General features: G+C 53.4%; 1 protein-coding gene across 1 annotated transcript in view; it reads right to left on the bottom strand.

The window, feature by feature from the left end:
* The window catches only part of INSR (insulin receptor), a 41,473-nt gene extending 32,422 nt beyond the window's left edge, over window positions 1-9,051 (bottom strand). Inside the window, exons 1-2 of the mRNA XM_054175363.1 lie at window positions 8,748-9,051; window positions 2,220-2,771 (exon numbers count right to left, since the gene is read on the bottom strand). Of these exons, the coding sequence (XP_054031338.1) occupies window positions 2,220-2,771; window positions 8,748-8,823 (628 nt within the window). The 5' untranslated portion in view covers window positions 8,824-9,051. The remainder of the gene's footprint in view (window positions 1-2,219; window positions 2,772-8,747) is intronic.
* Between the last annotated feature and the right edge of the window lie 5,260 nt (window positions 9,052-14,311).

The raw sequence follows: 14,311 nt of genomic DNA, 5'->3' as shown, positions 1-14,311 counted from the left end.
TTCCTACCCAAAATACAGCAAGAGTTGGCCTCATCTGAACCGACCTGCTCTGCACAGCAGCACTGTCAGTGAGACAGAAGTGAAGAAAACTCCCAGGCACATCCAGGCAGCCTCCATCCATGCTGGATCCACCTACACAGCCCTGCACTCAGCCACAGATTCCTCAATATTGCCACTGCTGTTTCAAAGCCTGCTGCTGCCCACAAATCATTTCAGTTCCTCCCAAGTGGTTTCATCCACAACCTTAGCTCCACTGCCTGTAAGAAGATCCTTTACTTTGTTGTCTTGAACGTGCTATCACCAACTGAAAAAATGTCTGGGCTGGAGCTATAGCTGCAAGGATGATTCAGAGCCTTGGATGTGTGCCGTGGAGATAATTACAGGCTGCAACTGGAAGTTAGCTCTGGAGTTAACTGGGGTATCTGTGCTGGTTCAAATCAAGAAATACCAAAGAGGCAGCATCCACGTTAAGGTGAAGGAATTAACCACAGGGAGCAGGCAGGAACAGAGCAGGGACTGCTGGAGATGCTCAGGACTCCGTTCCAACCCCAGCTGTTGCCATTTGCCTTCCTATTCATGCAAGATCTACCTGTGACAGCTTTCAGCCTTGTGCTCCCTCCACCTTCTTACAGATGCACAGAATCATTAAGGTCAGAAAAGCCCTCTAAGACCAGAGTCCAGCTGCCAGCTCAACACCACCATGGCCACCACACCATGGCCCCCAGTGCCACGGCCACACATTTTTTGAACACCTCCAGGGATGGTGACTCCACCACCTCCCTGGGCAGCCTGCTCCAGTCCCTGAAGACTCTTGCAGTACAAACATTTTCCCTAATACCACTCTTCCTGTCCATCTCCTGATTTGCTGCAGCAAGACTCAAAGCTCAGCAGGCTGGAAAAGCTCCTCAGATTGGGACTTGTCTCTGTCAATTCACACACTCTGTAACATCCAAACAATCAATATCCACACCTTCTTGAGGGATGTTTTGTCCTGTAGATCTCCTGGCCAGCAGTGCACCCCAGCAGCGCTATCAGTTCAGAGAGCAGCAGTTTCCCACCCTGAGATGCAAACCTAAAAGCAGCACACAGGAGATTCTGCACTGGGTGTCTAACCCAAGCTGTGCCAAACGAACACCTCCCAAAGCCAGCCCCCCCCCAGCACACTGATCTGCAACTGCTAGCCACAGAAGGAGCTTCAGCCAGACCTTTAACCTTAGGGAACAGCACAAAACAGAAACCAGGGCTGTGCAAGAAGCCAGGGCTGGGTGCTGGTGGCTGCATACCGAAGGAGCTCAGACACTGAGATTTTTACAACCACCTTCTCCACTCTTAGAAGGGAACACACACCACTGGTTTGCATCTTGCTGTTCATGCCCTGTGATTTGGGGGTTGCAACAGCAGCTAACTCTCGGAACACAGCTTTGCCCCTGGGTCAAGCCCCAGGCTCAAAGCCCAATTATTTCACCCTCCCCAGGATTCCTGCTATGAGAAACCCCTCTCCAGGTCCTCTCTTCTTCTCCTTTTCCCTTCAGGTCTGACCTGGCTTCCAGCTTCTCACTCTGTGCAAACATTGCTCACTCACCCACATATCTTACACCTTTTTATGGCAGGAAGCTCTCAGTAACAGTATAATTGCACCTTTCCAGCGTTGGCTTTATTCCACAAAGACTTCTCCCCACTGTTGCATTTTCATCTGCTGCAGCCCCTCAGTCAGTCTGGACTCTCAATCCCCTACCCCATACTAACACCACTAGGCACCAGTTACAGCCTGTTGAAGCTGTTAGCTCTAGGCTGCCCTTAACTTCCCAGAGTAACCAAATACCACATTTTTAGGTACATTATTCACATGGGAGAAAGAACTGCTGGCACAGTCCTGTCCCAGAGGTTCTCTCTTTGCCTACCATCAATTTTGAGCCTTGCTTTTAGGAACCTGGGCTTAAAGGCAGCAATTAATACTTCTCCACAAGGGTGGTGAGGCACTGGAATAGGTTGCCCAGAGAAGCTGTGGAGGCTGCAAGTGTTCAAGGCCAGGCTGGATGAGGCCTTGAGCAATCTGGGTTAGCGTGAGGTGTCTCTGCCCACGGCAGGGGGGTTGGAACTGGATGGTCTTCAGGGTCCCTTCCAACCCAAACCATCCTGTGACTCTGCACTAGATATACCCTGCCAAGAGCCCTGGGAGGCCAGAAGGTGACAGAGCACAGCTGGGACTCGCAGCTCACCTCGCTGGCAGCGGTCGTGCGTCCAGCAGCGCTCGATGAAGATGCCGTTGATCACCGTGGGGGGACAGCTGCTCTTCCCCTTCACAGCACCTGGACACACATCTCCACACTCCTCCTTGTCATCCTTGTTGGCCACTATGTAGTTGTCCTCTACAGAATCCAAGATCCTGGACCAGTCGATGGTGGAGAGGTAGCAGAGCTCGTTGTTCTTCTCGATGCGCACGGCGCCGCGGGTGATGTTCATCAGGTTGTAGAGGCCAACCTCCTTCAGGTGAACCATCTCGAAGATGACCAGGGCGTAGTTGAAGAAGAGGCGAGTGCCCCGGATCACAGTCAGGTTGGGGAAGAGCCCCTTCAGGCTCTCCAGCCCATAGACACGGAACAGCAGCAGGTAGTCCGTGATCATGGTCAGCTTGGGGAAGCTGAGCTCGCGGAAGTCCTCGGGCTTGGTTTTGAACATCAGCAGGATCTGCAGGTGGCCCTCGATCACGGTGCAGTTCTCCAGCATGTGCAGCCGGGTCAGGTTGTTGCGGATGTCCATGCTCCTGCAGACTGGAAGGCAAAGAACAATTTATTTGCTTCAGACAAGCTGATCTGGAGCAGTTTTCCAGAGGCCTGACCGCACTGTGAGGTGGAGCCACGCTTGGACCGCGCCAGGAGGTCCTCTCAAGCGTTAGGAAATCTGCTGTGGGGAGCGCTCCCTGCTATATGCTTACACAACAATGCTGCAAGCGTGTTTCATAACTTCTTCTGCCATCTTGAGCTCCTGGATGTCACCCCCAGCACGCCTGCAGCTGTACCACCAGCCCCCAGACGTCACTTGGCACCCACAGGAGTCAGAGGTGGCTGCACAGCAGAGGCTGTTTTCTTTAGATAGTTGCCAGCAACACACCTACCTCATCTCAGATTGTGCAACTAATGCCAGTGGATTAGAGGAAGCAATTTAGAGTGGTTGCAGGGAGGGGAAGATAGGAAAAGAATAATGGCTAGGAAATGGCAGTGCTTGGGAAGGGAGCAGGAAAACCTGGGAACAGGCAGAGAAGATCACAGCCCAGGGCCTGCCCAGGCTCTGCAGACAGCAGCACCTTCTGCCCCAGCACTCTTCTCAGATTAGGTCTTGGGGCTGTCTTTGTTACTGTTCTCACAAGGCTGCAAACCTCCTTGCCTCGACTCCCTGGGCAGTTTATTTAGCAGCAGCAGTGACCCAAAGAACTGGCAAGGTGGACGATGCCACAAAGCATGAATGAGTAACAGCAATCCCAGCACCAGCAAAGGGCTGGAAAGGGAACAGGGCAATTTTTGTTTGCTCTGAGCACAGACAAGCAGGAGGAAAGGTAGAGCCCCATGCCTGCAGAGGGGCAAAAGGCCCAGTGACCATCCTTCTAAAGCAAGCTGCACAGAAACAATCAGCCCCCAGTGTTCAAGGGAGAAGGCTGTGGAAAGGCAGCAAACACCCAACCTCTTTCCTGACCTGTTCAGTTTGTTTTTTAAGACAGCATGCACTGGAGGGATTTGCTCTTTTACCTACAGCTGAGACAGCTTCCCCCCACTTGAGAATTAGAAGCACAGAATCTTTACAACTTTGTCACTGTAAAGCTCTCCAACTATAAAATGACCACATCAGAGCTACAAGAAATCACCCAGCAATAATCAGGCTCCACAGCAGTGCTGCAGAGACAGATGTTGTCTGACTCCTCGTGGGTTTACCCAGACCACTGCTGTGTGGGTTAAAAATAAATTTTATGTAAACCTCTTAATGATTATTCAAAAATTTGCTCCACTGCAATAAAAAAACCAAAACCTGGCAACACCACTGCAGGATTTGAAGCAACCTTCTTGCCCAATGGGACTTTCTGGCACCGTGTCCAAGTCGTTTCATAAATTGCCTGCTGGAAGCAGAAGCAAAAGCAGTGCCTCAGAGAGCAAAGCTGCACTTGTGAGAGCAGGGAAGGAGAGCTGATGACCAACCAGTAGCACTCCCTGTGTCCCGTGAAGAACTAGAAGCAAGCTGAAGGCTGTCATGCTGCACATCCCAGCCACAGCCTGAAAGAACTGGGGGCACAGCAGGTTCAGTTGAAGCACTATAAATATTTAATATAGATAATGTTTTAGATAATGAAATACCAACTAAGGCATTTCCAAGGAAGCAAGTGTGTGAGAGGGTGTGGTAGTGGTTTCTTCATGAAAGGAGAAACAACAGATGAATAAACACAACTCCAACACTGAACTTCATTGTACAGGTCAGCAGTGCAGCTGAAGGTATCTGATAAACTCCAAATCCACCACCCTGGTTCCTCCTCACTGCTTGCTGAGCTCATGGGCAAAGCACAGCAGCCTGAGGTAGCCCCATGGTCAGCTGCTGTATCCCAGCACCCAGCACTGCCAGCAGCGATGGCTGCATGCAGCTGACCTCCAGGAAAAAGGAAAGGGCAAACGCAGCTCAGGTCTACAGACCAAGAACTTCTGACTTTCAAGAGCAAAAGCTTTAGGCTCTTTTTGAGGCTCCAGGCCACAGAAAGCATCTGCAGACTCAGCATGATTACCTGAGGCTTTCATCGCTGCGACTAGGATTGGGTAAGTCACTAGAAACCAGCCCCCAGCTGGCCCCCAGAGAGCCTCCCAATGCACACAGCTGCCCCTGTGGCAGCTTGAGCCTGGATGGAAAGAACTGGCACGGTCAGGGTGACATCCTGCAAGGGCTGGAGCCACACTTCAGGCTACAGAAACCTTCCCATCATCCAGCCATGAAGCTGAGTCATCTGGTTTGAAGGAACAATCCCAGGGGGGCAACTTGTTGCCTCAGCCCCACACCGCACAGAGGGCAGGGTGCCAAGCACCAAGGGAAATCACAATGTCATTTGTCCAAAGAAGGGATAAACATCCAGCAAGGCTCCATGGAGAGCATTCTGTGCTCCTGTCTAGCACCCAATCCTCTGCACTCAGAAGCAGAACTACACCTCTGTGACTGACCCACATCACTGCAGGCTTCTGGAGATCACCCTTGATGCAAGCAGCCACAGAGCTGCTCAAAGATCTCCTCAAAACACAGCCATGCAGGGTTTAAACCTCAGCCAGCTTCAGCTTCCCCCACCCTGAAATGCATCCCCCAGGAGACCACAGAGAGGGTGACAGAGCCAAGTGCTTTGATCAGGTCTGTCAAAGGAGCAAAGCCTGCTGAGGCTGAAGCTAGAAAGAGCCAGGTGGGGCTTGGGAGTGAGCAGCAAAGCTGCGAGAGTGAAACGATCCCAGTGATAGCTGCAGCCCCAGGGCCAGAGCCAGCACCTGTCTGCACTTCAGAGCTAGCTGTGCACTCTCCACCCGTTCTGTCACTGGTAACCAGTGCTGCCAGCACAGACCAGACAGAGGGTTCCACATCTTCACAAACCAGGATGTCACCAGGATGCTGCTGCCGCTGCTTTCAAAGCTCAACAACAGCAGCACCACAAACTGGCCCTTGGTCTGCTGTGCTTCAGGGGTTCCACCCCGGGGGGCTCTGCCCCAGGCCCTTCAGCAGAAGGCAGCATCTCACGCCCCTGTTAGCCTGGTACAGAAACTTAGGAGAAATTTAAAACCAGTTGAGGTTTGCTTCTGAAGTAAACACTTGACCAGGAGGCTAAGGGAACTGTAAATGTACAAAGGTTAAAAGGCTTTAGACATTTCCCCCATATTTAGAGAAAATTACGCTCAAACTAGGACACGAGAAATGACTGAGTGAAGAAGAGCGCTGTGGTTTTGCAGCCACCTCAAGGATCAAGGAGAGTAATGAGTTAAGAATATCCAAAATATGCCTTTTTTGTTTTGGTTTTTGTTGGAGGCTTCTCAATCTTTTCATGCTTCTGAACGCTGTTCAGCAGTTTGCCTCTTCTGTTCAAGCAGTAGCTGCTGAAGTCACCCCATAAATTTATTGTTCCCAAGACAACAAGCAGCAGTTTTCAGCAGAGCAAGGAGTGTTTTTCCACAGCTCCTCTCCACAGCGTTTCCTCTGCAGGGAGGCTGGAAATAATCAACGGTTCAGAACCAAGGCTGGGCAGGTTTGATCCCAGAAGGATGAGAGCAAAGCTGAGCAGTCCATTACAACACAGACAGCCTGCTTTCAAAACACACACAAATCAGCTTTCAGGAAAATCCGAATCTCAAGCCGATTCTCCAGTAGCAGGCCCAGAGCTACTCCTGTTCAAACTACTGCAAAAGCTCTGCTAAAGACAAATTCCTAAAGTGCAGCAGAAACAACTCCTTGTCTGGCACAGCACTGCCAGGGAGGAAACTCCTCCATCCCTGCTCAACTACAAAATCGTGGCAGCTGTGTCCCACCAGAGCCCCCTGGAATAGCTGCAACCAGCCAAAGGCAAGCCACGATGCCAAAGCCTCTTAACAAACTTCTTTGGTAACAACCTGAAAGTACTGAATGAAGAAACTAGATCTGGTGTCAGAGGTTAATCTTCAAGACAGAGGCTAAGGAGGGGAACAGCTGGAACTTAAGCACTGTTTAGGGTAAACCCTGTGGATACCAAGCCTGAGTGATTCACTGCCACGGAGCTCTGGCCCCTCAGCAAGCAAGAGCAGACGCAGGCAGCACTGCAGACAACTATCACCAGCTGCTCATCCTGCACTCTCACCACAGGCCCTTACAAAAAGTCCCTCTCCACACTGTCTAAAAGAAACAAAGGGATACAGGGCACGGGAGGAAGCAGGTACGGCTGCCTCGGGGCAGAGGGCAGCACTGTCACGGGGCATGTTGGTAGGAAACGCTGGGCACACGGCTCCAAGGAAGCAGCCTGAGCTGGGTTGCTCAGGGAACAGCTCTTTTGCTTACGCAGCTCTCGCCTGTGCTTCTACCCCGAGCCTCTGCACACTGCCTGCCACCGCAGAGCACGGGGGTCCAACACCAACATGCCTGGAAAACCCCTGGGATTAGGAACCTTCTTGTCCAAAATGCCTGTGAAATGCCTGAGAAAGTATTTTGCACTGTGTGAACATCACAGAGCTGCTGCACTCTGGGCTCTGCTGTGACACCTTGTGCATTGCTGCTGCTCCTCCATCCGTGAATCGCAGAGCAGCAACACGGCAAAGCATTAGGGAGCTCAGACCACAAATGCTCCTGCAACCAAAAAGCAGAACACAACTAAAACAAATACGTAAGAAGCTTCACTGTGGTGGTAACAAAGAGGGTCTGAAATCAGAACCCATTGGGGCAGAGCTGTGCACATTGCTAGATAGCAACCACCCTTCCATCTGCCCCCTGGTACGGGGCAGGTTGGTGCACGCTTACCACCTGGGACTTATCCTCCCGAGGTGCAACCCTTCCCCTGGTCTCTTTCTAGGCTTCTAGTGCAAAAACACTCAGGAGAAAGAAACTGGGGAGGTTTTGAAATATGGAACTTGTCTGATTGCTGCAGGGCAGGTCCTGCTTTGTTCCCTGGAAGCAGGCACCTCAGAAATGCCCAGCACTGACCTATCTGCACTCAAACCGATTCTCTTGCCTTTTCTGATGGGAAGCTGACAGCTGGGATTGCCTCTGAGACACACACTTTATGTACCCAGCCAGCTTTCTGAATGAATACTTGCATTAAAAACCACCTGTAAACATCACCCGGAATTAAAGCCTCTAACGGGCAGAATTTCTTGTGCAGGTTTATTGAATGTAAGCCATGGAACCAGCTCGTAAGGCTTAAACCGGTGTCAGCCCTGGATTTAACAAGTGTGTGACCTCCAGCACATCTCTGTACCCCTCTCTTGTAACTCACAAGATCCTGTTTAAACACAGAGTCACGGGAACATTTAGGCTGGCAAAGACCTTTAGGATCATCGAGTCCAGCTACTAACCCAAAACTAACAAGTGTGGTGCTAAACCACGTTCCTCAGCACCACTGATCTCTGCCTCTGAGCTTCACTCCCCTTCGCTACCTGTAGATTTGAAAGACTACCTCGAAGTCCCTCAGCTCTACACCTCACCATGCCAAATGCCTTCTGAAAGCAGACGGGGAGAACCGTGTCGGGGCGCTGGAGCCCAGCCCTTCCCGCACCTGACCCACGCAAGGCCCGGGGCAGCGGCCTCGTCCCCGGCCGCGGCGGCACGGCCGTACCCGCTGCGCTCCCCTCCGCCCGGCCGAGGCACGGAGCGCAGGGGTGAACGAGGAAACCCTCAGGCGGCCCGCGGCGAGCTGCAGCCCTTCCCGGGACCGTCCCGGCTCCAATCTCGGCCCCCACCGAACCCTCCCTCACGGCCCCCTCTGCCCCATCGCGATTTGGGGCCGAAAACGCCGACTCCGGGGATGAAGGTGACCCCCGCGGGAGGGCTACGGGCGCCGCTGCCCCGCTCCGCAGGCCCCGGCCGAGCCGCCCCAGCTGCCGGCCCCGCGGCGCGGCCTGGCCCAGCCACCCCCCGGTCCCGCTCCGCTCGCCCCGGGCAGGTACAAAGGGTAAGGCGGCGGGGCCCGGCCGCCCGCCTCACCCCCTCCCGGCGAGGGCCCCGCCGCCACCGCCCGGGCCCCGCCGCCCGCCTAGGCCGCGCCCCCGGCCCCTACTCACTCTCGCCGCGGCTACGGCCGCACCAGGCCGCCAGCACCACGGCCACGGCCAGCGCCGCCACCGCTCTCGGGGCCATGCCCGCGTCCGCTGAAGCCGCCCGGACTCGGCGCGTCCCGGCGGGGGCGAATCAGAGGCCGCGGGGCGGACGCGGGGGCCGGCCCCGGCTTCGCATCGTCGGCAAGAGCCCCCGGAGCGGCACCGCGGCCCCTTTATAGCGCCCGGCTCCTCCCTGCCCCGCAGTATCGGCCCCGGCTCCGGCGGCCCCTTCCAGCGCAGGCCGGGCTGGCGGCTGCCTCCCTGGCCAGTAAACAAGGGGCTGCCCCCGTCAGCGGGAGCGGGGTGGCGGCAAGAGGCGGTGCGGAGCCCTGCAGGGGACGGGACGGGACGGGACGAGGGAGGAGCGGCGGCGATGGCATCCACCTGCCGGGGGCGGTCCCGCTGAAGCGGATGCGGGCCCGGGCCGGCGGCACGGAGAGCTGGGGCTATTCGTTCGGGCTCGGTCGGTTGTAAACCAGACTAGAGGTGAAGGTGCCGGCGGCAGAGCTGCCCCAGGGAGATTGTTTTTGCCTCGCTGGCTCGGAGCGAGTAAAAGTGAGGAGCGCAATGATAGCAGAGGAAGGGGCAGCTCCTTATCCCTGATGAAGCCCCGTGTCACAAAGGAGCTTCTTCCCCAGCTCTGACCGAGCCACTCCTCTCCATAAAGCTTCTGGAGCCTTGGAATTATCCCAGAGCCCCACAGCGCCTAGGGAGGGGCTGCTGCCTGATGAGCAGTACCCTGGTCAGCATCACATCAGTGAGCCCGGCCCAAAGAGCCATTTCAAATTTCTGCTTGTCTTTTTTTTTTCCTTTCAGTGGGATTCAACCATCGAGGCCTCCTTCTCCTTTTTTTAATCATCTCTGCGCTGTCGGCATCCTGAGCCCTGCCAGCACGTTTCCTGGCAACTTGCAGTGACTTTCATCCTTTTTTTGCAAGATACTGAGTTATAAACTGCTGTAATAAAGCTGTTTAATTCAAAAGCACTTGGCAAATAGATCCTTGTCTTTTAGCTCTTTCTCCCACCGCCTTCAGCTTATAACAGCTCTGACTCTTTTGGTATAGCTCTTGCTCAAGGGGCCACAGGACAGGCCAGGACAACTAGCACCTCACTCAACAGAGGCTCCTTGTCCTAGAGCCTGAAGTGCCTGAGGGGCTGCACTGCTTTCAACGCTTTGGTGTTGCTTTTCGACTTCAAGAACTGCTGCAGTTGTTGAAGGGGAGTTCCAAAGTTGTGAAGGGGAGGAGGACTGGTCTGTGAAATCACCTCTCTTTGGGGATGGTTCATGCTTTGAGCTGAACGGGGCAAAGTTATGGCCTGGTTTGACTAAATCCTCCCACCCCGACTCAGCAGTAGGAGATGTGATAGCCCCAACTACACCTGAGTGCTTAGACCATGGAATGGGTTGGGGTGGAAGGGGCCAGAGAGAAGACGCAAGGCCCTGCCTAAGCAGGGGTAGTCTCTGTCATCACTGCAGCAGATGGGCCTGCAGAGCACAGCAGCTGTGGACTCAGGGTGTTGGGGTAGCAGAACTGCCCTCAGGGCAAGAGATTTCCTTCATGTTACTGTTCTCACTGCAGTTCCTCAGGGGTACTCAAATGCAAAGGAGACTCAGAACCCAACTCATTTGGGATGCTTCAGGAAGGGAGGGCAGCTCAGGAATGAAAACAACAGCACCTGCCCTGTGCTTGCAAACCAACCTGCTTGGTGACTGGAGCCTTCACACAGAGCAGAGCCAAGCAGCACCCAGCCAGGCTGGGCTGTGTGTGATCTGTAACGCGATGGTGACAGCAACCTGCTTGTGCTTCCTTCTGTTCTCAGTGCCTGACATGCGACAATGCTATCAGCTTACAGCTTGGCACATGGGGATTAAAGGCTACAGATCTTTCCCTAAAACACCTCTTTCAGTTTCTAAATACCAGTGAGCAGCAGCAGGGTGGGATCTTCCCAACATCTTTCCCAGAGGCTGACTGCTGCAGCGCACCAGGTCTGCAATCAGATAAACCAAGTGGTGACGAGGGCGCAAGGAAACCAAGCCAGCACTTGCTTGCTCTTCTTGTTTGGTTCCTTTTCCCCTCATATTTTGGTTTGTCAAACACTTTCCTGCTCGCAAGTTTCTCACCACACACCATGCACAGCATACTGCATCACTGGCAGGATGTTGCTGTAAAGGTTACCCAACTGACTCCTCTGTGACTGAACCTAAAGCAGAGAGGAGAGCTGACCTTGGGAAGTTCCCACAGAACCTTCTGCCAATCTCTTAATATAAAATATTCCGCGTCACAGGCTGGCCAAGTTCCTTTCTTGCCCTTCCTTCCGCGCACGCCGACGCCAGCAAGGGCCTGCTCCCGGCTCAGCGGATGAAGATCCGGCACCCTACGTGCTAGGGACAGAAGTCCCAGGATTTTACTGTTGGGACAGGAAACAGTCAGATCCTTCTGGAGAATTCCATTGTTCCAGCTTTCTGCCACTCACAGTTCAAAGAAAGATGGAGGGTGCAAAGGAAGTCAAACTCTCCGTGCCCTGTGCTTGTTCCATCTCTTTTTGGTCCAGCTTCTGGATTTGTTCCGTTTGATTTTGGGATGTGACGCAGGCCAGATGCAAGGTTTGACTTCCTTTCCACCCCTTCTCTGAATATTTTGCTTTAATTCAGCACCAAGCTTCTCAGCTTAGCACCTCAATTTCCCTTCATTGCTACAACCCCCACATGACATTTGCAGCCTGAGCCCACCTAGGAAACAGCCAGGTCTGGGTCTGTCTCCAGCCTACTCATCTCCCCTTCTTTCCTACACAGTACACCTAAGCCAGCCCCAGGCCTCTCTTGCACAACCCTTCTGGGTTTGCTGTGCTCTATCTGCAGCCACCTGCAGCAGTGTCCCTCTAACACAGAGCACAGGCAGAGGGTAACCAACTGGCTGCACCAGTTCTGATCTACAGCTCACCACCCCTGCCCCCCTTACTCATCTCTCTTATTTCTCTACACTAATGCAGATTTTTGCTGATCCAGAGACAGAGTTAGAGGGACAGCCCTGTGGGCAGCAGAAGAGGGCCTCCAGGTGTCCGCTTTGGGCAGCAGGCTGCTCTGTAGCTAGGAGCCCACTCCTTGCGTGTCGCACAGAGCAGTCTCATCTGTTCCATTATTCACTCACTGCTGCTGCTTCCCAATTCTATCTCCTATGAGGAGGCAGCGCTGGTGCCAGAAATGTCACAGCAGCACCATGTGACAGGTGGCATTGATTCAGCTGGGTCAGGTTTTAATGTCACTCCTGTGCAGCAGGAGCACACATCCAGCACACACCGAGCCCCAGGTGGCAGACCAGAGCAGGAGGCACCAGCCAGCCCTGCACTAGGCTGCAGGGCTGTGGAATGGCAGCAGCACTCTGCTGGCCACCAACAATTTTGATTAGGATTTTCTGCTCCTAGCTGCTCAGTTACCATGGTTACAATTTTTTTGATGCCTGTAATTATTCATCATGAGGCTTTGATTCTGAGGTTTCGTATCAGGTTTCCAGCAGACTACAACTTGCGCGCTGTCACCCAGGGAACAGTTGGCAGCAGACCCTTCTCTGCCCAGTCCAGCATTTTCACCCTTCTGCATGACTCCTGCAATTGTGGGAAGCTGCTCACAGCCTACAAGGTTTGAGAGGCAGAGGCTTTGTGGAGGCCAGCCCAGGGAACGTTTGCCCAAACCAAGCTGAGTGCCCAGCCACAGGAGCCATCGTGTCCTGCTCCTGCCAATCCTGTATCCCTACAGACAGCCCAGCAGTCAGCCAATCATTTTGATTGGAGAAGACCTTTCAGATACAGCACAAGGGCCTCTGTCACCAAAGCTGTTTGCCAGAAAGGCTCAAGCTGACCTCTAGCCACTGCTCAGAAATGATGCCTTGGCGAGCCTGGCATGACCCAAGGCTCCAAACGAGGTCTGATTTTTTCACTTGCTCTCTGGAAGCAGGTAGTCTACCAAGAAGCCAACCAAGGCCCAGCCCCATGCCTAAGAAACACCTCTCCATCTGGATTTCCCAAGCCTTGGGCAAAGTTAAGCACCCCTCACTTCCCAATGCTCTCAACGCAGCCCTTCCTGTAGGTAAGGCTCTTCAGAGCAGAGCCCAGAGCTGTGAGCTGGAGCTGAGGGCTTCAGCAGCAGACTCCTGTGTGGGTCAGAACTGTCACTCCAAGCCTGAAGTGTCACAAAGCCTCCAGCAACTGTTTGTTCTAAACACTCCTGGCAGCCATGTTCAAAGTGTTCTGAATAACTGCAATTACTAAATGAACTCACAGCAAGGGCTGGGCTGCCAACTGCCAACAGCCATTGTGTGCTGGGGATCGCCGGCCACCGAGGAATGAATGCCTGGGGTGCCAGGGCAGAAGGTCACATTCTTCCAGCGGGTCAGAGGTAACCAAAGCGCAGAGCAGTGCTGGGCAGTCACACCAGGGGTCACAAAGAGCCTTGGTAGCCACAGGACTTGCTCTCTGCTCTGGCACTTCATCCTTCAAAACTGCTGCCCAGCTCCTGCCCACTGACCTGCTCCAAGTTATAGCCAGCACATGGCTGACAGCAGAACTTTGCTTTCAACTCGTCTGCAGTGATGCACCCAAGCCTCTTGCAAGCTGTAAAAAAATTTATTTTGAGTAATAAAGGAGATAATGTTACAGGAGCTGAAACATTTGTGTTGTATCATCCCAGCACGGCTTGCACACAAAACATTCCAGCACCACATCCAACCTCTGCTCTAATGGAAGAGCTCAGCACTGAAATAGCTACAGGGAAATCAGTAAACAATTAGAACTCAAAAATCATTTGGTGACATCCAGGCACCAATGATGCTCAAGGAGAAGGCAAACACTGCAGCTGAAAACAAGCTTTGGGGAAAAGCAGAAATGTCCAAACCTGGATTGCTGCAACTGCACGTTTCTGCTTGAAGAGAAGGAGCACAGGCCAAGAGCTAGCAAAACTTCCTTCGTGGTGTCACTCCTTGGGTGAGCCAGTGAGTGGCAAACCAACCTGCAACCCTTCTGCTGAATGATCAAAAACCCTTCAGGTAGGAAGTGTCAAATTCCCTTCATTCCCATTCTGTAACCAACACGGAACAGCTCTGAGCCAGAGGCTGCCACTGGGGTGTGCTCAGAGTTGGGTTTCACAAGCAGCTCTTCCCCCACTGTCCCCTGGCCCGGGGCTGCTATGGCATCAGCAGGCAGCCCCCAAGGCCCCATCCGGTGGCTCCTACAGCATCAGAAATGGCCAGAGAACAGATGGGGTTCATCTGCTGCCCCTCAACAAATGCCTTTTAGAGGTCCTAACATTTGCCACAGTAGAATCAGGACTGTATCTAGCCACTATGAAACTTGTGAGTAGTTGCTGCCTGGATCCCAGTTCTCCCACAATGGGCAACAACATTCACTAAGCAGAGTAACCAAGCAGACAAGTGCAGAAAACCTCCAGCATGGAACTCCGCATGGAAGTCAGTGACTGAACAAGAGAGATGCAAGGTAGGTCATGGGCAGCCTCTTTAGGGACATGAGAGGTGGTAA

Source organism: Dryobates pubescens, chromosome 31, assembly GCF_014839835.1.
Source record: "Dryobates pubescens isolate bDryPub1 chromosome 31, bDryPub1.pri, whole genome shotgun sequence".
Taxonomy (NCBI): domain Eukaryota; kingdom Metazoa; phylum Chordata; class Aves; order Piciformes; family Picidae; genus Dryobates; species Dryobates pubescens.
This window is presented reverse-complemented; position numbering and strand designations above follow the sequence as displayed.